This window comes from Meriones unguiculatus, chromosome 3 (assembly GCF_030254825.1).
Source record: "Meriones unguiculatus strain TT.TT164.6M chromosome 3, Bangor_MerUng_6.1, whole genome shotgun sequence".
NCBI lineage: Eukaryota > Metazoa > Chordata > Mammalia > Rodentia > Muridae > Meriones > Meriones unguiculatus.
Genome location: NC_083351.1, coordinates 150,637,316 through 150,665,143, shown reverse-complemented (window position 1 = coordinate 150,665,143; position 27,828 = coordinate 150,637,316). Strand labels below are relative to the sequence as shown.

General features: G+C 40.3%; 1 protein-coding gene across 1 annotated transcript; it reads right to left on the bottom strand.

The window, feature by feature from the left end:
• Positions 1-27,828, bottom strand: Srp72 (signal recognition particle 72). Its single transcript, XM_021662598.2, has 19 exons — positions 27,695-27,828; positions 26,192-26,312; positions 25,016-25,139; positions 22,778-22,921; positions 22,588-22,699; positions 21,196-21,227; positions 19,013-19,137; positions 18,872-18,929; positions 15,166-15,297; positions 13,795-13,923; positions 12,787-12,859; positions 11,023-11,087; positions 8,811-8,906; positions 7,873-7,976; positions 7,699-7,776; positions 6,924-7,061; positions 4,427-4,464; positions 2,218-2,377; positions 1-1,590 (listed from the first exon to the last, which is right to left on the bottom strand). The coding sequence occupies exons 1-19, from the start codon at positions 27,801-27,803 to the stop codon at positions 1,413-1,415; spliced, it is 2,016 nt and encodes a 671-aa protein (XP_021518273.1). The 5' UTR covers positions 27,804-27,828; the 3' UTR covers positions 1-1,412.

Genomic DNA, 27,828 nt, shown 5'->3' with positions numbered 1-27,828 from the left:
AATAGTTACTAGAATGTTAATACAGATGAAGTTTAAACTTTAATAACTTATTTGAAATGAGGTTTCTGTGACTTAGCAATGATAATACCAACTGCTCCTAATGCCAACTAAGAGTACTTTGTATGTATTTCCCCATAGTGTCTTGGATCAAAATTATCAAAGTCCAGTATATTTCACCGAGATTCCATTGGTCAACTTGAAAAACTGTCCTTAACCATAGGAAATGTAACGGAATCCTAAATGACAATTATTCCTGTAAAAGGTTATTCAGTCTCAGCAAGACTGGCCTCTGGAGAATGGTGTAAATGGTTCCATGCCACTGCACACATTGATTATGCAGAACAGAAAAGCTGCCCCACTTCTAATTTCACAGAGCAGGAGCCTTATAAAAACTCACTGAAGAAGCTTCAATAGATAATGCTCAAACACAGCAGCACTTTTATTAACAAGGACAGAGTAATCTGACACAGGAAATGTGTGAAATAAATGCTATCTCAGGTGGCATAAATGAATACTAACCATGTGGAGGCACCCCATGTGTCTCGTAACTGTTGAGTGTGAGGTTGCCTGTGAGCAATGAAAGACAAGAGCAACATTTACACCACCATGTGACTGCAAACCACATTACTTTGAAAAAGGTAATGAAAGGTCACGCCCCATAACTAGAAAGGGGAGCCAACTGAGTACTAACTGGGCCAAACGCTCGTGTAAATTTCAATACGGCCTGATACCGTTTCCTCTTCAAATAAAGAAGCTCAAGTTTATGTTCTTGATCATGGCCATTAAGTGTTCAGATTAAGAAGCCCAAACCCATTTGCCCTCAGAACACTGGCTCTAAGAGTCAACTGCTTAGAACACTGATACATTTCTGTGAGGTCTTCAGTGGAACTAAATCAGCATGTTAACATAATCTGAAAACGACAAGGGTACAAAGGAGTCAGATGTGTACACATGTACATACACACAAAAGAGTCCCAATTCCAGTGTCACAGGACAGAGAACTTACGGTTAAATTATTGTACACAGTGAGTCTTTCTGGCCACTCAGTAATAAGATCCCTTTTCATCACATGATAGTTCTAAACAAATACTTGGAATGCTCAGAAGATTCCACCTTTAGCCTTCTAAGACATAATTTAAGGTGAGACTTAACACAAACGCCTGTCTTCACACGAGTTGAAACAGAAACACTTTCTGCTTAAATTCTGGGAAACCTTAGGTCATGTACGCTGTCATCTCAGTCTTCTGTAAAGCTACTTGGTGAGGAGGATAGTTTCTCACTGAAGTGTAAGAAAGCATTTCAGGACTATGGGGATGGAGGAGGGAGTGCTATGCTTCCTGCTGTGTTACCTTTATTATGTTCCTATGTCACTGACACTGGATTAAGAACAGCCTGCAACAAGTACACTGTCATCACCAGCCACTTTTGCCTCCTTTCTTCTTCTTCTGTTGCTGTTTCTTTTTTGTTGCTGGGGCCCCTGCTGGTTTCTGGTGTCTTGGGGGTACGATGTTACTTGTAGAGGAAGATATTGTTGCTGCACTGCTAGGTCTTGGGGAGGTAGGTGGACTGCTCACAGTTTTACTGGCATCCCTGAAATCACCAAACCAGAACAATTTTTTAGTCATTTAGAAATGTAATGCAGGAAAAGAGGTAAGCATACATGTGCATGAATTTCCCTTATCACATCTCATAATCTCCCACACATTTTAAGGATGGATGCACCACGTCTCTGCCACTCTTCTTTTGAATATTTAAAAACCATTTTATAACTAAAGAAAATGTAATATATGCTACACGCCAAATTTAGTAAGTTTAGAAAATCAGCTTTAAGTGACATGTAGAAATAATTCACATTTTAAATTCTTTTTTTCTAGGCATTTGTTATCTCACAGTTAAATGAGTCGGCATCTTTAGTTTCAAAACTAAAAGCAATTGTAGGCTATTTTGTGGTCTATAGGACTAGCTTGATTAAACTCAGGGACCTCACACATGATGGATCATTCTCACGGCTCCAACAATATTTTTAACAATACAATCACAGTTTTAGTGCTGGTAAGCAAATCATTCCATTTTCTTCCTTTCACATACTGCAAACACTTATCAAGACTGTAGGACTGTATTTCTCATACAGCAAATTAACAAAGCCTCACTAACACAGAGTCAGCCTCTGAGATGAACGGTATTCTGAGGGACTTCTGTTCTGAAGCCACAACTTACAGTTCGGAGGAGGCTCCTGCAGTTGCTCCCTGTGTTCCTTTTCCAATCTGGTCCTTCTTTTTACCCTTCTTCCTTCCTCGGTAATAAGACCGCTCTCGCATTGGTAGCCATCTTTCTGGATCTGGGGTAACTTTTGGGTCATAATTCTTAGGCAGCTTTCCTGGAAACAATTGATAAATGAGAAACACAGCTAGAAGAGTTTCAAATAGTCTGTTTAAACAATGTGTTCATGCCTTGGAACTTTGGAACAAATAACAACTGAAACTTGACTGAGAAAGCCTTTTCTGTCTGTTTTTGTTTTTAAGCATTTAAACAGCAAGTTTATACTCAGTCTGGTTATATTCATCTTGTTTAGCCTACTTTTATAAGTGGCCTTTTTGGTGTTTGATTTTTCAAAACAGGGTTTCTCTGTAGTCCTGGTTGCCCTGGAACATGCTCTGTAGAGCAGGCTGGCCTTGAACACACAGATCTACCTGCCTCTGCCTCCTAAGTGCTGGGGTTGAAGGCATGCGCTAGCACTGTCCGACTCTGTCCCTCAGTTTTATATATATATATCTATCATATATACATACATATATATATATATGTAGCTGGGGCTGGCCTTGTACCTCTGAAGTGCTGGGACTGTAGGCATGTACCACGTTCAGCTGCTGAAAAACTTTGTCTAGAGACAGTGTCTCACTAGGCAGTGTTGCTGGGTCCCAAACTCACTATGGAGACCAGGCTGGCCTTGAACCCCAAAAAATCAGCCTCACTAGTGCTAGAATTAAAGGCTTGAGACACCATGTCTGGCTTTGAGAAAGTTTTATTTGTGTATAGTTTACCAAAAGAGTTTGACTTTATTTATTACACAAAATTTAAAAAATAAGGGAGAGCATTTTCCAGATAGAACTTTAAAATTTATATTTTTTATCTAATAAAATAATTTAAAAATACGACATTAATGTAGGAAGATCACAAATTGTAAGCCAGCTTGGGCCAACAGTGAAACCATGTCTATATACAAGGTAGGAGTAAGTTGATACCCAAGTACTGGAACAAGAAATGAAAAAATGAGACTTCTGAAGACAATGGACTGACACAAACATTAGTTTGTACAATTTGTATAAACTCCACTAAAATAGCAAAAGCTACACATTTAAAACTTGGAAAACACATGGGCGTGGTGACAGCCAGGACTATACAGAGAAACCTTGTCTTAAAAAAACAAAATAAAACAAAACAAAAAAGTAGAAAGCATATAGACCCATTGGTATTTCATTTAACTAGGGTTTGAAAAATCAAAAATTCTAAATTGTCAGTGGGTAAAAAATCAGGAATTAGGCTGATCTATATCCCAGGTTCAGGTTTCCCCTAAATCCAAGGAGCGAGAAGTGGTGGCCTCAAGGACAACCTCTGACTAGATGGAGCCAAGCAGAACACAGCCTGAGCCAACCAATGCACAGCATTCCCTAGATGAATGGCTCAGGGATAATCACTAATGTGTGTAATCATAATCAAATACAATGAGCAAGGCTTGTTCAGTGAGATACTTTCTGTTGTCCTAAACAAGAAGGTGGCCTTGAGTGTTACCCCAAGGCTTCGTGACTCTAGTATGATTTAGTTCTGTGGACAAGGGATCAAAGACATACAAATACTACCAATTAATTTGCTAGTAACTTTCATTTTGACTATCAATTTTATGATCAGTAAATTGTCTTAAGCCAGTCTGGTAAAATTTTATGGTATTTGTAGATTCTAATGTGAAAGAGCTTCCTATGTGTAAGGCACCCTTTTAAGAGCTTGGCATGCAATAACATTTGATTAATCCTTAAGGTATATATGATCATATCCCATTTACAGATGAAAAATTTGCTTTAAGTTCAGAGTCACACAGTTTAATACTGCTATGATAGCAATCTAAATTTAGGCAATCAAACGCTTAAGAGAACACCCTTTACTATAATGAAAATGTTAGTTACAGTCAAGACAAAAATTAATGTTTGAAAATACCAGAAGAAGATAGCATTTCTAGGTTGAGAGGGTTCTATTTAGGGATACTCTAACTTTTACTGTTGAAGAAGGAACCTAAAACTAGGCACAGTGGTGGACATTTGTGGTTCTAGCACTTAGGAGTCTGATGTAGAAGGAATGCCTTGACATTGAAGCCAGTTTGGGCTATCTCAAACACCACAGAAATTTAATGTGTATTTTTTCCTCAAAGTCTTACCTTTCTTTTTCTTCTTCTTCTTCTTCAAATCTCCCTGTCTAAAAGAAACAGAATCATTATCATCATTGTGATAAAATATAGTTCAATACATATGTCTAAAAAAACAAGCCAGGCATGTTTGTATAAAGGTGTATTTAAGACTTGGTACTGGAATATTAATTCAAGTTCACACTGTAAACTTTTCTCTTAAGAAAAATAAATTCTACTGTATGGAGGTGAGGGTGGGGTGGTGGTGGTGTGTGTAACAGCATACGTCTCTAATCCCAACACTGTGGAGGCAGGGGCAGGTGGATCTCAGAGGCTAGCCTGATCATCAGAGTGAAGTTCCAGGATGGCCAGGACTACACTGAGAAACACTGTCTTGAAAACCAACCACCCCACCATACCCCACAGACCCAAGGAGGGGAAAGAAAACTCAAATTATTACTGTATGTGTGTCTATGTGCATGATTGGTCTTTGTTTCCTCATGCCACGGTAGGTGTTTACAAGTGAAAACACAACTTTGTGGAGTTGGCTCTCTCCTTTCACCTTTATGTGGCTTCTGGAGATAAAATGCAGACTATTAGGCTTACAGGCGAAGGGCCTTTATCTGCTGAACCATCTCACTGGCCCCTTTTCTTGATATAGGATATTGCTAGGTAGTATAAACTGATCTCAAACTCCAATGTAGTGGCATGGTCTGGTGCTTTGTATTGTACTGTTAATCATTTTGCCTCCCGAGGTCCGCTTGCTGGCTTTTACGAGCAGAAACTCACGTACCCCAAAATGACAACATTTGCAATCCTTGCCTCCAAATTATCCGATTGGCTGAATAAATGCCTACATGCCTGGGCAGGAGAGAAATGAGGTAGGCATGCCAAAGTTCATGGGCTTTGGGGAGAGAAGGATCATGGGAGAGGAGAGATGGAGAGACAGGTGTGAGAGAAAGAAGAGCCATGATGGGAAAGGTGAAGAACCACCTGGGCCAGAAGGAGTGAACTCTGGGACTGGCGAGCAGAGGAGCAGCCCGGATGGACATGTGTAAGTATTTATAGAGATACTGTATGGGGAGTAGCCCAGATAGGAATGATTAAGGCAAAGGGCATGGGATGTGGGGCTGGATGGTAATGAGGCAGTTTAGGGGTTCATATCTGCCTGCCCTAAAATAGGCTTAGCTAAAATCTATCAGGTATCTGTGTCTTTTACTGTTTGCTATCAGGTTAAATAAAACTGCCATAATTACAGCTGCAACTTTATTAGCAATTTCTATTTTCTACACAAAGTTCTGCCTCAAGGCTTCTTACTGGTGCTGGGAGCTCTTGAATACCCCAAGGCCTAGTTGAAAAAAACCCTTGAAATGATACATACTAGGCTTAACATAAAACTTCTTACAATATAATTGCTATCCGTTCTTTGGGAAGATGTAGCGATTAGGTCTAAGTTACCAAACTATCTTTTAAGTAGTGTGAGTAGTATATAAAGCATCTAAAAGTACCAGAGGTCTACTACTTACATTATCTTACAGAAACCTACCATGCCTTAGTGAGTAACTGTTTGGCAAGATTTTAGAGAACCAAGAAATTTTTTGCCAGAGAACAGGTACAGGCAATCTTTCAGGAGGATATGGAAACCAAATTACATTGGTCATGGCCCTAGAAGGGAGAAGGATGGATGGGATACTGTTTACTTATGCTGCACTTTTTCTTTTTAAAGACAGGGCCCCAGCTACATAGTAGATAAAGCAGTTTACCAAATATACTGGTGGGGAAAGGGGAAGCAGGTCCTGGAAGGGAACTAAGAAATCGGTAATTTACTTCAACGAAATCCCTGAGCACTCTGAAAGCTACAGGCAAAACATCTCTTTTGTCTGATAGAGCCGAGAACTGTTAATCAGTGTATTAGGGCTGAAGACGGTGAAGCTTATTTTACAAGAGCCACGCAGTGAGATGGCTCAGTGAGTAAACGTTTACTGCACAAACACAAAGACCTGAGTCCAGAGCTTCAGCAGCCACATGGCTCAGGAGCAAGCTCCTCTGTACCCTGTACGCTGGGGAGGCAGAGGCAAGAGGATCAAGGCAGGGCTAGCTGGCTAACCAAGCTGGCTGAATAGGTGAGCTCCATTGGGAGACCCAATTTCAAAAAATGTGGACAATGACTGATGTCACCCTCCAGCCTCTTCTCACACATGAAAGGTGTACCCGAACACATGTACATAAGATGGAAGTTTTTACTCCTTACAAAATTTTTGTTTTTGTCTTCAGACAGGGTCTCATGTAGCTCAGGATGGAGGAACTGGCTGAGGCTAAGGATGACTAGAATTCTTGATTCCTTTGAGTCCAGGTCTGTGTCACCATTCCAGGTTCTGTGATGCTAGAGACTGAACTCAGCACCTCCTGCATGAAGGCAGGCACTCTCCAATGAAGCTATATCCCAACCCCATCAAGGTCTCTTACATAATTTTAGATCAGCCTTAGAAAATAATGTATAAATACTTTGAGTTAGAAAAGCATTAATTACCCTTGTTCCTTTGGTTGATTATCTCCAGTAGCTTTCCCACCCTTCTTCCGAATATACGTAGCACCAGGAGAATTTTCGAGAGCCTCAACATCCACTTTTAGAGACATACTGTCCGATGAGGGCAGGTGCTTACTGAGACTGGTGTTGTAAGGCAGGTGTTCAGGAGCACAACACACACACAGTTTTGCCAACAGAAACATACTGTTTTTTCCTGATGGCCTTTACCAAAAGCACAAAATACACTTATATCTTCTATAGAACAAAAAGTCACATGAAATACACAGTATCCATTGTGACAGGAAACCAACCATCTTAACTGGGCAATGCAGTTCAAGGCATTTCCCAGATTACCAAGTGTACATGTTGGGTCAGGCAAAGGCTTTGCCAGGTGGCTTCTTAGCATCCGACATGCAACTCAGCTCTGGGGACATGGTGTGATTAGAGTAGCACTTAGAACCCAAACTGACCAACTGGAGTTTTAAATTTCTTCTTCTTTGAGCCCAGGTTAGTCTTGAACTGTTTAGCCAATTCTCCTGCTCCTGACTCCCAAGTGCTAGGATTGCAGGAACACAGCACCATGCCCCATATCTAACTTCTTATCAGCATTGTTTGTGAAGGGCATGTGACCTGCTCCCACTTCATTACTACTTTTCAATCATACCAATCCATAACTCTAAACTTTGTTTCACCAGGTAAAAGCAACTCTCTGAGTTGAAAACCTTGTGGGTGAAACACAGAACTCTGGTGCTCTGGAGAGCTGTGCCATGGAGGATACGCTTTCGCCTTCTCTGGATCCACAAGTGAGTAAGCAGAGATAAGCTGGGCGAGGGTGTGAATGTCTTTTGAATTCTGTCTAAGAGAAGAAATAAAAAAGTGAATAAGCAGTTTAAGAAAGGAGCACTAACATAGGAACAGGACATAGGTTTCTGCACCGCGTTGCAGAGCTTACTTCCATAGCTGTTCTAGGTCACTAATCGCCTCCTTCTTCCGTCCATACTTGAGCTTGAAGTTTGCAGCTTCTCTTATCAAGGACAGGTGAGCAGGGGATTTGGGCTACAAATTTGGGTTCAACAAAACAAAACAAAACAATGAAGTTTTAAGCTAAGTATCAAGCCAGTTGGTAAAATCCTATTTATTACTCTTTAAAATAGACCTGCTCATTAAATTCATTAAATTAAGTTTTAATAAGTGTGTGAAAGAACAATCAATTTATGAAACCAGAACATAGTCTACTTCTATTGTGGTCACCTACAAAAACAATGTAAGTCTAGCAGTCTACTTGCCTAGGATGGTATATGGTCTATGTCTAGGACCAGCAGAAATCAACCCAACCAAACAAAACAATATTCTCTTCAAATCAAATTTTAAAAGATAGGGCACAGTCTCAAACATTCATCCAACATGGTACCTTCCAGAACACGGATGCTCTCCCACTGCTAACAGTTACTAAGTGTGTAAACGTAACATGCAGGTATGTGTGGTAGTAGGTTGATGTTACTCATGCAGAGACAGTGGAAAAACTGAAGATGCTCCTGCCAGGTGAGATAAACACTCATTCCATACACTCCTCTCTAACGACTAGCCACCCACAGGCTGCTAGCTTCTTACCAAGAGTGTAATCACGACTTAAGTGTGTGTACAGATGCATACAGTCATATACACGAAAGAGCTTCTAAAAATATAAATGAGCTGTTTTGTTTTGTCTTGCAGATGATCCTTATGTTTATCAATTTTATTTGGACCTGGTGTAATTTACAAAAATTTGATAACCTAGTAGTCTTCCCTTTTTGAGATAGTGACTCAGTTCTCTGAAATTTGTAGTTCAGCAGAACATTTTACTATTTATGAAAAAATATGCCCCTCTAATACTTTAATCCATTCCTTTACCTGATGGCTCTGATACCACTGGATAGCCTGTGTGAAGACCTCAATGGCACTGTCAATATCTTCCTCATGGCTGTACATGGTCACCAACGCAGATACCTGTGCAGCAAAGTTCACATGAACAAAGTCAAGGAACAAAATTTTCCTTCACTCTCAGAACAGAGTTTTTAAATTAAAAATGTGGGGACTACAGAGGTTAAGAGCACTGGTTCTTCTTCTTAAGTTCCTGAGTTCAATTTCCAGCAACCACATGGTGGCTCTTAACTATCTCATAACCATCTATAATAAGATCTAATGTTCTCTTCTGGCATGCAGGCCCACATACAGGCAAGAGTTCTGTATGAATAATAAATAAATCTTTAAAAAAATTAAAAATGCTGAAGAATGAATAAAGATGAATGGGACATCTGTCAGTACGTAATTCCCCATAAACGTTTTCTTTAGAGAACATAATTTCTAGAAATACTCAGAAAAATATGGGCTTTTCCAAGTAAGAATGCATTTATCTATAAAATGGATGTTCTTCTAAAGCAGTTGGATACGATCAGAACATGAAAAAATAAGCATTTGGATACAGTTACATAAACTATCTTGTTGAACATCCAAGAGTGTGACCAGGAAGCCTCCACCATGGCTGAACTCTGCTGAGACCCATGTGCTCTAAGCGTCTAAAGCCTACCCAGGGCGTGTGAGTGGCAGCACTGTGTGTGTGAGTGTGTGAGCATGCGCTCGTGTAATACTTAAAGGAGCTATAAAAGAACAGGAAATAGAAACAAGTTGCATTTTTAAGAAACACTGATAAACTGATATAGTCTGGTCATGCTGGTCAGAGAGAGACAACACAAGTGTGATGGCTAATCTTTGATGTCATCTTGATACACTGGGAAGCAGGAGCCTCAACTGAGGCATTGACCCCATCAGATTGGCCTATGGCCATGTGTGTGTGGCATTTCTTAACTGTTGACTGACGTGGGCAGACCCAGCCCACTGTGAGTGGTGCCATCACTGGGCAAGTAGTCCTGGACAGTATAAAAAAATATGGCTGACTGTGAGCCTGGAGCAAGCCAGGAAGTGGTGTTCCACGGCCTCTGCTTCAGTTCCGATCTCCAGGCTTACCACAATGATTTATTGGTTTACTATAACTTGTAAGCCAAATAAATGAAATCTTGTCTCCCCAAAGTGGTTTTGATCAGTATTTTTATCACAGCAAAAGAGACTGACAATGTCAAGTAACCAGTATCAGTGAGAGATTCTGTAGTTATTAAGAAGATAAAAAAGATACTTGCATAGCCTCTATGGCAATACAGTTCAGATGAAATGGATAAACTCCTTAAATAGCAAAAGGTCAGAACTTACAGTCATGTGATGGTACAATTCTAAAAATAATAATAAAGACAAATAACAACACAAAAAGCCTAACACAAGCCTTAAAATATGAACAAAGAGAAAGAACTGTGAAGACAGAACATGCTTATCCAGCTGTGAACAAGCTGGACAGAGACAGAAACACAAACGAAATAGTCCTTGTTCAATAGATGCATGTTCTATCACCCCTGAATCAATTAGTACTACAAAAGACATGGTCCCCAGGTATATAAATCTGCAAAGTTGTCAGCTATATAAACCTTGCTCTTTGAGGCAGGTTTTCTCTCTGTAGTCCTGGCTGGCCTTAAAGAGATCCTCCTGCCTCTGTCTCCTGAGTGCTGAGACTAAAGCTTTGTACTAACATTCCTGGTTTAAACCTTAAGGCTTAAAATTAAATTAATATTAAACCTGGCTTAATATTTGAATAAAGAACTAAAATCTAAATTTACTGACCACTACTTTTAAGTTGTTTTAACAAAAGCAAACAACAAGAAAACCCAAACAATTACAATGACATGATAAGCGATCTAACAAAACAAAACAATTTCATACACAGATCTGACAATGAGGCTGCCTTTTAGTGCTTGCTTCCGCAACACATACACTAAAATCGCAACGACACAGACAGGCTGCCTTTTCTGGGTAATGTGGATTCTAAAGTGAGACGTAACCCATCTGGTTACCAGAGCGCAGACTGACATGAATGCCAGACAAGTAACTGCCAGTATCCTAAATGCTCCTCTGACATTACCAACACCTCAGGAAATAAGACATGAAAGAGAACATAAAGTACAGACATGCAAATGGAATATCACTTTCACTGTCTTGTAAGAGTCACTAAGAAACTTACCATGCCCGGTTTATGCTTTAACTCCTCTATGCTTCTCAGTATTAGACAAGCTTTGGAAATATTACCTAAGAAGATTAAACACAAAATCAGTACCACACTGAATAAAGCATATTGTGGGAAAGCAATTATTTCCTACATTTTTCCTTGGCAAAGAGACCACCAATTGTATTTTGCAATATCTCTAACTACATAAGCGTTGGAGACATTAGATAGTGTACACACTGCTTAATTCTTATGTAAGGAGCTAACATGTAAAAACAATTTTTTCCTTTTTTTTTTTCCTATGCTGACTGTGTGGGGCATGTGACTGTGTTCATGAACATGAAGAGGACATCGGGTGTCTTCCCCTTAGCCTGTTCTTACTGTTGCGACAAGCCTCCCACTGAGACTGAAGCTTTCTGTCTTGGGTAGCCTGCACAGCCAGCAACCTCCTGGGATCTGCCAGGCATTCAAACTCAGCTCCTCACGCAGCACAACAGGAGCTCTTAGGCCCTGAACTAGTGGTCTTTGAGCTTGAAGACAGTGTTTTTCTAAAGCTCACAAAGTCACTATTGGCAAAATTGAACTTGCAACTCCAGGCTGTTGGGAGAACATATCTTCTTTTTCAGACAGCGACCTGAAGGAGGTGGGGGTCCTTTTCAAAAGGCCTTGAAATATGTTAATATAGACTAGAGTGTGATGAAAAACTGGTGGTATTAGAACTCTGATTTTATGCTCACTGCAAACTTTAATAACCCAAAGCTTTCGCCTTTAAACTTCAATCAATTCTCAACCGTGTTTCGCTATTGAGCCTTTATTTTTCTTTTATTACAGTTTTTCCTAAATGTCAACTCTTTTTCCCCAACCCATGAAATTAAATTTTAGCCACCTAAGCGCCGTGGCTAGCTAAAGTTTTCTGGACCATCTGGGACTGTCAACTGAGAACTTGAGCTGTCAGATATGTATTTCTATAACATCAAGGTCCATTCATCCGTGCTGTCCTACATAGCCATGCTAGCCGTGTGCATCGACTACAGCAGAGAAGCCGAAGCTTGAAACTCTGCTTCTGAGACAGGTCTGACTCAGTAGCCCGGATTAGCTGTGAACTCACGGTCCTCCTGTATCAGCCTTCAGAGGGCATGGGGTATAGCCATGAGTTCTATGACTAGCTATAAATTTCATTTAATTCTGGTCAGTTTAAAATTCAAATAGACACATGAAGACAGCAGCTACCACACCAGACAACTCAATTCTAGATAGCCAAGCTTAACAAAAGACAAAAGAAAACATGTAGTTTTCTGCTGAGTATCAAAAATATCAGATCTCATAAATTTCTGTACAAAGTATACATACATATATAAAGGAACAAGCTAAAAAAGACTGCAAAGTACCTCCTCTTTTCTTTTCTTTGGGGGTTTTTTGAGACACAGTTTTTCTGTGTAGTCTTAGCTGTCCTGGACTCGCTATGTAGACCAGGCTGGCTTCGAACTCACAAAGATCTGCCTGCCTCTGCCTCCCTGAGTGCTGGGGTTACAGGTGTTGAAAAGTGCTCCTGGCTAGTACTTTCTTACTCGCATACTTGCAGACACAGGCATCTCTATGTGGAATATCTGCTCTGCAACAAAGGCACCTCATGCCTAAATGGACCTCTAAGGCTTGAGAGTCATTCTAACAACACAGGAACAAACCAAGTAAAGGGCCAGCTACCCCCTACTCAATCACAGGCTAGGATGTTTGAAACAACAGTTGAACTTCACTATTGAACGAAGAACTTAAAGTTAATACCTTGGGAAATTTTCAACTGTGCCATAGTAAGCTTGATTTCAGCTGCATTTTCTGGATGTTGATCAGAAAATTCCTAAAATATTTTTAGTTGTGGATTAAAAACACAAATTTAGTTTATAAAACTGTAAGACATTACAATTACTTTATCTCATATATAAGATTTTAATGTTCAGGGTAAAGTATTAAACTTCTGGTTTCAGGTCAAAAAATATCTTTCTCTTTACACAGGGTTTCTCTGTGTAGCACTGGCTGTCCTGAAACTTTAGACCAGGCTGGCCTTGAATTCATAGATTCACCTGCCTCTGCCTCCTGAATGTTGAGATTAAAGGTGTGTACCACCACAGCTGGCTCTAGTCAAAATCTTATCTTGAAAATTTAATTCAACACTCTTTCTTCATAGTGAGCTCTACAAGTAGTACAATGGTATCAAGTTCCCAGAAAGTCACTAACACAAAAAATGAAGATGCTTCTTGTCTTTTGTTTGAAAGAGACACTCAAGGACTACTTCTTCACTGGGGGTCTCTGTTAGGCAACTCTTCCCTCAGAACGGCCCTAATTTTATGGTGTCCATTTTTCCAACTATCTATACTCAAGAAACTCATGTAATATATAACACGTAATATGACAACTGGCTTGGGGTGCTAAATATTAAGTCAGTATCTCCTTACCTGATGATATGGAGTACAGCTCACTGAGGTATTAATGCCTCACTGAAATGGGGGTGAAGCATGGGTTGGTATTGCAAGCCTAAAGCTCTACCCCTAATTCATGCTGAATACATTTCCAAATGAAAAATCATTCTTCAGAATTTACACAAATTTACATAAAACAACATACAAAGAAATTTCTAACTTAAAAAGTCAACTAAAGCGACACTGTAACTAAGTGGTGCATTACCTATTAGTTTGTAGGTTGTTACAGTACATTATAGTGTAATGAAACAGCTTCAACCACCTGACACCTATTAAGCAATCAAGTTCAATGTCTGTTCAAGTTCAAGTTAAATACCTGAAGCAGCTCTATTGCCTTTGCATGTTGCTTTTCACGACAGAGCTGGGCAGCTTGGATTAACACAGGCAGGAGACGCTCAGGACTCTGGGACTGCAAGCTGGCAGATATTTTTCGGCATTGTTCTGCCTAGAAGATGCCCCACCTTTATTAGTAAGTGTAGTAATAAAATTAAACATTAAATAATCCAAAATAAAGGGTTGGGGTAATCAGCTTGTAGAATAGTAGGTGAAAAAAGGTTTAGGGTTAAGCAAATCAGTTTATAGTAATCCATCTCTTATTTTATTAAAACAAGATTTGTATTTACTGAATTTAACAGAGCTTTAAAAGCAGTAAGCAAAAGGCAAGCTCTAAATGATCATATGAATACCTAAACTCCAGATAAACTGAGTTTAGAATTTCTTCCTTAAAGCAACGCAGCAAATAGAAAAGTATGGAAATACACTTCTTGCTGAAACATCAAGAAATATTTACTCAACTCTAAATAATAAAAACTTTACTGCTTCTCATTTGTGGACTAAAATCTTCTGCTCTATGAATTCAGAATATAACTAGGATAAAGAACTGTAAAGAACTGTAAAGAACTGAACACCTTGGGGCTGGAGAGATGACTCAGCAGTTAAGAGCACTGGCTGCTCTTCCAGAGTGCCTGGGTTCTTAGGGGATCCAACACCAGGCACACATGTGGTGCCAGACATACATGCAGACAAAACACATAAAATAATACTTCTTTTATATTTTTTTAAGATTTACTTATTTATTTTATGTATATGAGTCCTCAATGTAGACCTGCATGCAGAAGAGGGCATCAGGTTCTAAAATAGACAGCTGTAAGCCACCATGTGGTTGCTGGGAATTGAACTGTGGAAGAGCAAACAGTGCTCTTAACCGCTGAGCCATCTCTCCAGCCCCTCATAAAATAATACTAAATGTAAAAATATAAATAACAAATGCTTAAAAAATTATTGAACCTCTTCACAGTTATAATTTGTAATAGGTCAGGTAAAATTGAAGTTGTATCTTAGGTCTGATTGGTGTCTTCTATGATTCTATTTTAATTTAGGAAGATTAGCAATGAAGGTAATAGAAGAGCTGGACACGTACAAGGCTGAGATCAATCACCTGCACAGTTAAAATAAAACAGGGAAATAGTATGAGAACGCCAGGGTTAACTCTTTCTCTTAAAGCCACTAACTCCATATGCTTAGAGAAGGGGTAAATTACTCAAAGAAATTATCAAAAATTATTAATACTAATGGAGGAAATAAGACAAAATGCAAGCAAAACATAAGGAGATCATACAAATACTCACTGTACTTCATATGCCAAAATGGTTCAAGGTCAGCCAGGGAATACAGACTTTTTACTTACCTGGTTTGTATACATAGCAAGCAAAGCTTTGTTAAACTCTATGGCTTGCAGTTGTCTCTTTGAAAGTTTAAACTCCACTCCTTCTGCATTGGTTAATTTCACTTTCTTCTTGGAGTCAAAGACATTTTGGTCCTAACAAAGAAAAGTTCACCCACCATTAGCAGAAACTCCTAATTAGGCTTTTGTGATTCTCCAAAGCCTTCCCTTTCCATTCATTTATTTCACTTAATGTAAAAAGAAAGCTTGGATACATCTATTGATTGGGGTGCCTAAACCACCAAGATGTATACACATTTGCCTTGGGTTTTGGCTCATATACATAAATAAAATTTACTATGACACATAATTTTCCCTAGTCTACATATAGCTATGGAAAGACTGATGTGAAATTCTTTAGAGGCAAGAACAGGATTTTTGTTTTATCTTCCCGCTGTTGACTGATAGTTTTTAGTTTTGGTTTTTCAGACAGGGTCTCGCTCTATTTATGAAACTTTTTTCAGGGCAGCCATGTACTTAGCACTCTGAAGGCCCTGAGTTCTAACCCCAGCATGGAGATAGGAGGTGAAAGAAAACAAAATTATCAAGTATCATCAATTTCTTAGGAAAGCAAGACAAAGCAAGGCCAGGCAGTGGTGGCACATACCTTTAAGCCCAGCACTAGAAGACACAGGCAAGAGGATCTCCAAATTAAAGGCCAGCCTGGTCTATAGGAGTTCCCAGAAGCCAGGGCTACACAGAGAAAACCTTTCTCAAAACAAACAGACAAACAACAAAAGCAAGACAACTAAACCTTAAAGCATTCTGAAGACAGTTTATTTCTCAAAGTGCTTTATGAAGCAACCCACTTACTTGCAAGCATGTGCTTTTTTTTTTTTTTTTTTTTTGAGACATTCTTAGGTAGCTCTTTAGCTAGCCTTGAACCAGTATGAAGCTGAGGATGACCTTCCTTGAATTCTTGATCCTCTTGCCTATACCTCCCAAGTTCTGGGATTACATATTTGAGCCACTATTCCCCAAAATCCATGCTTTTGAATTAAGGTGAAAAGTAAAAAAAAAAAAAAAAAAAAAAAATTCCACCTTTTTTTGAATGTGATGCTTCAAAGCAATTTGAAGCCAGAAGCAGTGTTATGCTCGCACAGTCCGTGACAGAGAGGTGTAATGGAAGTTCTGGTTTCTTTAAAAATTCAGTTATTTAAATGTTTGTTTTAATCCCAACTGTGGAATTTTAGTTTGTCCACAGCTCATAATTGCCTCCTGCGGAGCCCAGTCTTTGCCAGCTGCTAACAGCCTGCCTCGTGCAGCATGGAGAGGGGCATGGGCTAGGAGTCTGAGGGATATAAGCTAGAGTACAGACATGAGCCCAGAAACAGAAGGAGTGGCAGTTTGGTGAGACCACAGCCTGACCGTGTAGTGGCCTGCAGGAAACAGACAGAAATGTTTTGACGAAGCAGCTTACATGTTATGTTTATGTTTTGCCTGCTCTAGTTGCTGTTGATGGAAACTGGTATATCCCCAAAGAATCCATCAACCCTAAACAGCTGGGAGAAGGGGTCTGCGACCCCTTTCTCCACTAACCTCCTCTCTTTTACCTAGAGTTAAAGGGCTGGTGGAAGGGAGGTAGAGGTGCAAATACCCCCCCCAAAAAGTTTAAAAACGAGTGCAAAAAGACAGGTGCTGTCAAGAGGGGGCTCTGCACACTGGAGCTCATGTGCAGCCTGGGTTAACAGAGTCGGACTCTGACAAAAGGAGGTGTTTCTTAGTTAGTGCTCATGTATTGATCACTTTTTAATAAATCAATTCTTTGTGCATGCCAATGTGAGACTTTTCCTAAACTTTGTTATAACACTTTTTGACTAGCTGTTGGTTTTCTCATCTCTTACTCCCAAATCATAAAAATTTTTCCTATGTACATATGCTGTTTCTTAGTCTTTAAGTCTTCAAGATTTGGATCAAATTTACCAGTTCAGAGACCTTGCACCAAATATAGTAGCCAGGAAGTATGAAGACAACAAATTCAATGTACATAATTATTTTCAATATCAGAATGAGTGGGTTGCCCCACCCACCTCTGAGTCAGGGTTTCACTATATATACTCCAGGCGGGCCTTGAGCTCTTCATTTCCTTGCCCCAGCGTCCTAATCTCTGGGATTACAGGCATATACAACCATGCCTGGCTTTTCAGGATGAGATTTTAAACTATAACGATTTAAAATATACTATTTCAAACAAAAAGTCAAAAATAATCATGTGAAGTGTGATGCTACACGCTTTAATCCCAGCACTCAGGAGGCAGAGATAGGTAGGTCCAGATCTGTGAGTTTTAGGCTAGCCTAGACTAAACAATGAGTTTCAGGGCAACCAAAGCTATGTAGAGAGACCCTGTCTTGGAAAAAAAAAAAAAAAAAAAAGAGAACTGAATAAAATTCAATGTATAAACTACACTTAGCTGGAGATATTTAGTTTTTCACAATTCTCTTCCCCACAATTCTGTATCTGATAAAAAGTATTCATTCTGACAAACATTTTAAAAGTGTGTACTTCTAATCTCAAAAGTTAGCATCATTTGGAAGCCTAAGTCATGCCCCTATCTCACACCTGGAGACCTCTACCTTGACAGAGGTACAATGAAGTACCAGAGAAACCTTTGGAGAAAGTGGTACCTACATCCATGCTCTAATTCTTCCTGGCAATGATTCATATAAATGGCTTTTCAATCTCCTGCACACTGAAGATAAGGAGAACCACCCCATACTGTGAAAATGAACTAAAGGAGTACTTCAAACCTCTACAAGAGGACAGGGAAGATGGCTCAGTTATAATGACAGCCACCTTGTTCCCCATAACTGTCCCACCTGCTCCCCAAAAAAACAAGAAATAAATTATGTAGAAATTTAGACTCAGAAAAGGAATGTAAAGCACCCATGTACTTAAAGGTACAAGCTACTTATAACTGCACTGCTTTTTCAGAACTGTGCTCAAATCTAGCACCTCCATCAGGTAACTCACAACCATCTGTAACTCCAGCTCCAGTGTGATTGGGCAATTCTGGCCTCCCTGGGCATCTGTACTCACATGCACAACTCTCCCTCCCCCCGAAAATGAATCTTTAAAATAAGAAAAAAAATGCATGACATAGCATGATAAATATTCGCTTCTCTTATTTTCTACTGACTTGGATTTCAGATCTCAACTTGAACTGTTGTTTTTCATCTAAACAATGTTGCACATGGTAATCAGTGTAGCACAGACTCTTCAGTCAGAAGTGCATACAGCCATCCCTGTAACATTGAAGGAGCACAGGTGGGTAGGACAAACTGTAGTACCTGCCCACACCTTGTCTTCATAACCACCCTCCCCAAAAAGAGACAAGAAAAAAATTATATAGAAACTTATACTCAGAAAAGCAATATAAAGCACCCATGTACTTAAAGGGACAAACTACTTATAATCATACTTGGAGAGTCTTCATTATTACCATAAACCAGAAAAGTAAAAATTTAGGAAACTCCAAGGCCTACACTTACAAAGAAGTTTTACTACTTGAATAAACATGAAAGAAACACCAATATTATGATTTAAAAATACTGTCCACTATGATTTTGTTACACCTGAATTTCTTTTTGTCATGGAAAGAACACAGCCTAGAATAAAGTTGAGATAATATTACGTTCTCAGTATAAAACACATATAGACCAGAGACCATACCTTGTTAATGGTGATGATGTTATTTGCGATTACAGCAAGCAGCGCCACATCTGTTGGCCTGTGAACAAGAGTCGTTAATACCAAGAACTCTGAGTAACAGAAGCCTCATTCCCAGTAAGGACACCTCGTGTAACCACTCACTTAAGTTTTATTATCTGATTGTAAAGCTGTAGCGCCTCCTCTGTTCGACCCTGAAGCTGCAGGATGTAGGCCATCTGACCATGAATGATGGCCAGCTCTGCCTGTGGGTCTTCCTCAGTCCCATCCTAAGCAGAAAAAGAAACATCGATGTATTTTTACCAAGTGACCCAGACATTTGGAATCTTCACAATCCTTAAAAAATCCCTGAGAATCAGCTCTGAAATTCAGAATTGCCACTGTAAGGGAAAATGGAAAGGAGATCTTTAAAGAATATGTTTACAAATGCAGGCTTAAGTATATTAATCAGAGGCTGGAGAGACGGCTCGGCAGTTAAGGGCACTGACTGCTCTTTCAGAGGATCCAGGCTCAAATCCCAGAAACCACATGGCAGCTCACAACTTTCTGTAACTCCAAGATCTGACACTTTTACATTGACATACATGTAAGCAAAACATCAATGCACATTAAAAAAATGTATTAATCACTAACTGTATTATAAAGAAGTGGAACATGTTTCTGATAATGTCTTCACAAATTCTTTTGTTGTTTTTTTCAAGCTGTCCTCGAACTCAGAGCTTTACCTGCCTCTGTCCCTGAGATTAAAGGCGTGCGCCACCGTGGCCTGGCTTGTCTTCACAAATTCTTAAAAAGTTTTCTTGCAAAAACACTTAAAAACAGTTCTCTTGAAAGAACATTTAGAAAATGCTTGTCTGGACTGGCTCCGTGTTAAGAGCTCCCAAGGCTCTTCTAGGGACCTGAGTTCCGTTCCCAACATTCATCCAGCAGCTCACAACTGCCTGTGACTACATCTCCCTCCAGGGAATCCAACACTCTCTCCTGGACTATTGGACACCTGTACTCACACACAGAGATACACACATTAACATAATTAAAGGCAAAATAAGTCTTAAAAAAAGTGCCAGTACCACACATAAAAAGTTCAGTGCCTTGCCTACAGCATGAGGGCCTGTTGTCACAGACCCTGTAGTCCCAATTACTAGGGACACTGAAGCAGGGAAAACAAAGTTCAAATCTGGACTGGGCTACAGAACAAGCTCAAGTCCAGCACAGGAAATTTAGTGAGATTCCATCTCAAAAAAGAGGGGCGGGGGAGGGCTAGGTATATAGTTCAGTAGCACAGTGCTGCCTAGCATGCATAAGGGCACTACATTCAATGCCCAACACCTAAAAAAGCAGAGGAAGGCTGCTTTCTTAATCCATGCCCCAGACTAAGCTTATGTAGCATGGAATTTACACACAGAAGGAACTCTTCAGAAAGACTGGCTGGTGCACATGCATACTGAATATTCAAAGCTAGGAGGTTATATTTCTTATGTGTGTGTATACATATTTATGTATGTATACATGCATGTCTGTCTGTATATTAGAGGCCAAAGACAACTTTGAATGCTAGTTCTTGGGTGCTATCTATTGTTAAACTTCAAAAGATTTTATTTTTACTTATGTGTCTGGGGGAGTACATGTTATGCTCCTGGGGTGCTTGCAAAGACCAGGAGAGGATGTCAGATTGCCTGGAGCTAGAATTACAGGTGTTTGTAAGCCATCTGACCTGGGTGCTGGGAATTGTACTTGGGATCTCAGGAAGAGCAGCAAGTCCTCCTTAACCTTCCAGCCACCTTTCCATCCCGTTTACTTTCTTATGTGAGACAGTCTCTCACTTTCTTGGGTCTTGCTGATCAGGGCAGGCTGCAGGGCCCCAGAGATCACAGGTCTCCACTTCTGGAGGGCTGGGATTCCAAGTACATGACATCATGAATTCATCATGTCCACAAACCCAGCAAACCGAACTCTGATCATCAGTTTACACTGCAAGCACTTTACTGAGCAAGCTACATCAGAACCCAGTATATTCTTTTACTACCCTACACTCACCTGGCTCGGAGGGTCCGAGATGCTTATTCCCAAACACATGATTTTATTTGTGTTTGATAGAGAAATGTTAAAACTAAGTATCAGAGTAAAAGAAGAACCACAAGTACAAAGAGATTCTTGTCCTGACGCAAAACACGTAGAAAACTCAGAAAATCTGCTGAAGTCAAGCTACTAAAGAAAATTACTGATTACATACGGACCAAATGCATGGTACTATTTATCCCACAAAGTTGAATGAAACCTCCCCAAAATAGTCTAAAGCATTAAATTTGATTTTATTGAATACTTACAGAATCTTCTGAAAATGAACGACGACAAAGATCTACAGAAAAAAAAAAACAGTTTTAAAATTAGTGTCACTACGCACTTCCTTTTTTTTTTGTTTCAAAAATGCAAAAACTAGTTTCTGAGCAAATTTCAAGCAGTCTAGCAGCTGAGATACATCCTTGGGCTTTTAAGGTTTTCATTTTGGATGTGTGGTTTGCATGCATGTATGTATGTGCACCATCTGTGTGCCTGGTGCCTGTCAAGGCTAAAAGGCGCATCTGGTTTCCTATAATAGGAGTTACATATGGTTGTGAACCACCACCTGGGTGCTAGAAACCAAACCTTACTCCTCTGGAAGAGCAGCCAGTGCTCTTAATCGCTGAGTGATCCCTCCAGCCCCACCACAGCTTTCTATGTAAGGACTGGACTGGGAATGAATTCATTCACTGTAAGGCAAACACTACTGACCACAATATTTTGCCCAGCTTCCATGACCAATCCTTTAACCACACAGAAGCTCATGTTGTTTACAAATTCTTGTTCTCCTAAATATTCCTTCAATTGATCTTTATGCAAACATATATTTTTATATAATCTAAATGTTTCTTTAAAATTCTAGAAATGGAATTCTTCACTAAGACAGTGCATCATGAGGGCATCAGATCCCCTGGAACTGGACTTGCTTATAAGCGGAATTTTAAAATGTGCTCCACACCACTCCAGCTTCCTCTCTCCTGGTTCCTCTCCTCCTTCTCTGTTTTCTATTTGATGCTGGGACCGATTACACAGCCTTGAGTATGCTAACGATACTCCCTAACCCCCTGCTTTTACGTCACGGGTTTCAAAGCATGAAATATATGTAAAAACATATTCAATGGACTAAAATGTCCTTGTGTGGTACTATAAATATACAGTTTATATGGGCACATGTATCCGGGAGCAGTATTACTTGAACAGAAATAAAATAATAAAAAGTAACAGTTATGGAATGACTTTCTTTTAAAAAATTTAAATTTACATTTATCTGTTTCAGTCCGTACGTGTACACATATGCACGTCACGTCACGTGGAGGTCGGAGGACAACCCATCAATCAGGTCTAGCAGCAAGTGCCCTTGCTTGCTGGCCCACGCCACTGGTCCAGGAACGATTTCTTATACACTGTTTGTCAGTCAATTATCTGCCTTTAGTACTCATAATAACCTGCTCGAAGATCTACTCTTTAAAACTAAACTCCAGAAACTACTTTAATTCTCAATCAGAAATAGAGATATGGTTAGATAAACTCCTGAAAATTCTAACCACCCCAGTTATCTTTCACCAAAGAATTTCAAAAATATCAAATGCAATTTTTGGAGACTGTCTAAAGTTCTATATCCCAGACTGTACTTATAGAAAGTTTTAAAAACTCCCAACCTTCAGCTTTTTGTAGGATTTTCATTGCCTGGTTCAGCTGGCCTTGCCCTATCAGTGCACACGCAGCATTGTAACACAGTTCATGTGTGCCTTCTTGGAGACCCAAGTGTTCCTGTCACAGAGAAAAATGCCTGTCAAGCAGTAAACACGGACATTCTCCCACAGCTGTACAGGTCAGGAGGAAACTCACCGGAGACACTTTTCCCCAGTTGCTTTGAGCTGCAACGACAGCCGACAGGTTTGTTTTCCTCTCCTCATCATAGTCATCTTGGGAGTTCCGGACAAGATCCCTGTACACGGCCAAGCACTCATCGTAGCGTTCCAGGCGGTACAGCTGAAGGCCAGAGCAAAGTCAGAGATGACTAATACAGCCGTGGTTGTTAGAACACACTAACGCTTTCTGGAACCACTAACTAGGGAACCTAGAAACATAATATGGGCAAACCAGGTGTCTATTATTTTTAACTAGTTTTGTGTGCTAATACTTAAAAAGTTACTTGCAATGAATATTATAGTACATATTTGTAGGCATGATTACATTTAGAAAAGCAAGCTCTTTATCATAGTTAAATGCCTAGAGTTCATGAATGGAAATCTTTCTATAGAAAACCATGCTGTTTCATGAATTACAATAAAAAAAAAGCTACACAAAATGATTACTATGTACCAGTGAACAGAAGAAAAATTTAATGCTAACTAAAGACTTAAAATTTCCTAGAACTGCTAGGTGCGGTGATGTACGTCTGTAATTCCAGAACTCAGGGAGGCAGAGGCAGGCAGAATTTGAGGCCAGCCTGGTCTACAAAGAAAGTCCAGGAGACAAGGTTACACAGAGAAAAACGTGTCTCAAAACACAAAACAAAAAAAGGAGCTCCAGGCTACTCAGAGATATATAGTAAAAAAGACTTTATCTCAAAACAAAATACACAAATAAAAAGGGTAGTAACAGCTGCTACTCTGGATTTGTTAGTTCCCTATGTATGACAGAGACTGGTTTTCTTCAGCAGCTCCTGGAATTCACCCTATAATTAGGCAATTACCTCTCTGTCCTCTCATCATTAACTTTCAGATCAGGCCTAATTTTGTCTCAAATCCTTCAGGGACTGGAGAGATAGCTCTGAGGTTAAGAGCACCTGTTCCTGCAAAAGACTTGGGCTCAATTCCTAACACCTAGATGGTGGCCTACAACCATCCATAATTTCAGTTCCAAGCCATCTGCACTGACCTCCATAAGTATAAAGCAAGCATGTGATGCCTATACTACATAAGCAAAATACTCACACACATACAAATCTAATTTTAAAACATTTCAAACAGTTATATTTTCACAGGGTACAGTTTTACAAATAAACTATATACTAGAGTACAGAAAGTCTCTAAATTCCCATCTTTCATAATCACCCTATTTTAAACTTAGAATATCAGTTACATATTAGAAATACTGTCTCAACTACATGCATAGCTCACTGGCCTTTACCATTCTAACCAGCTGTCCAATTTCATACAATGACACTGAAGAAGTTCCAGCTTATAGATTACCGTACATACAACTCTTCCAGTGAAGAGCACAAAACAGGGAACAGGTCTGAAGCAACATACTTGCTCTGATCACATCCAAAGGCATTCTAGGTCCCTGTGATTTGGCTGGAATGCAGACACAACCTTATACACACTGTTAATCCCAGGCAACAAAGGTAAAGTTTGTAGAAGGAAGCACCCATGTTTTGAAAGTGATGTCTAATCGGAAGGAGAACAAAGTGAGGAATCAGAAAGATTTGACAGATAATATATGCCCAATTCTCTGAGGAAAGAGAAGTTACTTGAGAGAGCAGGAGAGAGGCAGAGAGTGGGAGGAGGCAGTTTTACCAGGAGTTTTACAGAGACAGGCTGAAGAGAGAACAAGCTAGACACAGTTGAAGACAGAATGAACCAGAGAATAAGAATCCAGAGAATAAAGAGGAGCCGGAAGATTAGAACAGAATGCTAGTATTAGTTTGAGGCTAAGCAGAGCAATTCAGTCAGAGGCCAAGAAAGAAGCCAGATTAAATTAGTCAGCTTGGAGAGGAGTTTGAGACAGAATAGCTGAGTTGAACCAGCCAACAGGAGTTCAGAAAGAGCTAGAAAGGGTGAGCTTAATCAGCAGTAAGTCTCAGAGGCTGAGAACATTCTAGGCCTAGATTATATTGTACGGAGGCTGGAAGCTTCCAGGACTAGGCCCAAGTTAGCAGACAAAGGCACTAAGCCACCAAGACAACAATTACCTCAGGCAAATAAATTACTTTTACAAATGTCCAAACCTCAAGAACTGGTTTGGTGGCTCATTTTGTGGAGCATCAGGATGAGCTGGATTTCTTCATCCCTGCTCTGTTAGGAGTAGAGCCATGTTTATGTGAGATGACTGTCAACAGGTATTTAAAGCAGTAATTACCACTTGTCCATAAAGCTCCTTTAGTTTGTCTGTCTGCTGGTTGGCACTCTCTATTGTCTTCAAGGCATTCTCAATTCTGTTCAGCCTGTACTCACAATAGGCCTTCTCAAAGGAGAGTGAGTTACTGAAGAGAAAAACAAAAACAAAACCAGCATCTGATTATTATATAACAAGGCAGAACACCGTATGTGCCTGATTGCTTTAAGTTCTTGGCACATGTTAATCTATTTAATTGTCACAACAAATCACACAGGCCTTAAAGCAGCACAAAGTACTACATCCATTTCCTCACCTATTCTTTTTTCATGAATATTAACAAAACTATGGGTAATGGACGAGCTAAATGGAAGACTGCCTTAAGATACAAAGATAATCATTTACCTGAGCTACATCTTGAGACTGTGGGTAACTCAGTTGATAAGTACTTGCCCAGCATACACAAAGCCCTGGGTTCTCTGCCCAGCGCCCCAAAACTGGATGTAGTTAGCACTTTCTACCAATTTAGATGTTTATATGCTCTAAATGTACACATGTCTAGTTGATGGATCCATGATTGTTTTCTGCCTATATTCTGCCTCCATGACCTATTACCACCCCAGAGCCCCACTTTTGGAAACAGAGTCTAAGTATATAGCCCAAGACGGCCTCAAACTGGAATTCTGCCTCAGCTTAGTGAGGGCTAGATTACAATCATAAATTGTTTAAGTACCTCTTTTCACATTTATGCTCTGCATTCCTTTATGCTTTACTCCCTTCTTAGCAGTTCAAAAGAAAGACATCTCTGGAAACTGTGGCACATACCTGTAATCCCATCAATAGGGAGGCTGAAATAGGATTTAAGTTTGAGACCAGCTTCGGCTACACTGTGAGTTCCAGGCTAGCAAGGATTAGATCCAGAAAAAAACAAACATACAAATACAAAACGATGAAAACCCAGGAAAACAGAAAACAAGCAAGAAGGCAAACAAGCAGAAAACACCCAAACAAAAAAACTGAAAGCTTCCAACAGCACAGCAGAACACAACAGAGGTTACTACTCTTCTGAAGGTTTCAGAAAGATCAATGACAAACATAAATAGGTCAAAAGGAAATGAAAGTAGAAGAAAGCAATGGGAGAGCTTACACAGCTCTTAAAAAAGTATTTCTAATAACTGAACACGTAGCTGAATCACTTACTTGGCTAACACTTTGGTGTGAGTATTGATGACATTCAAGGCTTCTTTGAAACTTCCATTCTGGATAAGGCAAACAACTTTACAGTGCAGGGCAGTTACATCATCCTTGTTGATCTGCAATACTAGACAACAATTTAAGGAAAGCTATTTCTAAATCCATTCCTCTTCCACATTTTTATAACATAAAAATTAGAATACAGCTTGCCTAACATATGTGAGGCCCTAGGTCCAATTTCCAGCACTGCAAAAACAAACAGAAAGTGCAAATGTAGACATATATCTTGTGGAAATGTTCCAAAGAAATAATCATAATTTCCCTTTCCCATAAAGAGATCAAAGAAACACACAAATAATTTAGGTGGCCAAGGTTCAAGGCTAACAGCAGGTCAGTGTCAAAATGACTAGGATCATAGTTGCCATTGCTCCTAGTCAATCACAGGAATCCAATTCCCAGTTTAGGAGTCAAAGGAATTTCTATAAATTAATACATTCTGCTGAAATGACAGTCTTGGATGATTAAAGAATTGCTGCAGAGTGTTACACTGCATATTGTCTGGAGGCCCAGTTAAGGGCCAATGTTAATTCAAGTAAGTTTGGGAAGCAACAATTCTAATTAGTGGCTATTTTCCTCAATGCACTGCAGCCGTCATTACTGCTTTCATAGTAACTCAGAAACCCAAAGGTGTAAAGTGAATGTCACTGCTATGCCTTTACATAACTAGTGCTTTGTACAGCTCAAAGGTTGTAGTTACGTTACCAAACCTAACACACACATGGGCACCTACTGTACAGAATATAGCGTGGCCATATTATACAGGCCTGTGGTGAAGAATAACAACGTATGGAATCTCAAAGGCAAAATAAAATCGGAAATGATCACTTATGGGGGCTAAAACCACAAGTCAATCCTCCTGTATTATTTTAAATGTTGGGGCACTCGCGCTGCCACCCACCCACGCACTCTAGCTAAACGCTACGTGGAAATCAACAGTAGGCTTGCCATTCACACCCCTCCCCTTTCGAACCCGCAATGCTTCCACCGTGTCTGCAACAGCAGAGATGGTCACTGCGTGCCCAGGCAGGTTCCTTCCCCTGCCCCTACCCCTGCCCCTGCCCCTGCCCCTGCCCCTGCCCCTGCCCCTGCCCCAGCCCCAGCCCCAGCCCCAGCCAACAAGTTTCCTCCGCGACACTGTCTGGATCATTTAAGATTACGAAGGAGAGAAGTCAATCTGACATCTTTGCAAAATCCAGCAGCGTTGAGAAGAACCATTTGGAAGCGGTTCCCGACGTCGCGGTCTCTTTAAGTGTCCCCACCCCCGCGCGTCGGGTCCCGCGGGTTCTGAGGGAAGTACACGTGGCCCTAAGCAACCGAGCTCCGGCCGCCGGTGGCCGTGGGGCTGCGAGCCGCCCCTGGGCGTGGGGCCGAGCCGGAGGACGCAGCGATCCCCTCCGCGCTGGACACAGGCGGCGTCCTTCCGACAGCCCGGGTGGCCCCGACACTTACTCTTGTTGACGGTCTTGAGGGCACGAGTGAAGTCGCTGTTCTGGCCATAACGGTTCACCTCACTCCACAGCGCAGGAACCGACACCCCGCCGCCGCCTCCGCTCGCCATCTTGGAGGAGAAGAGGGGAAGAGTG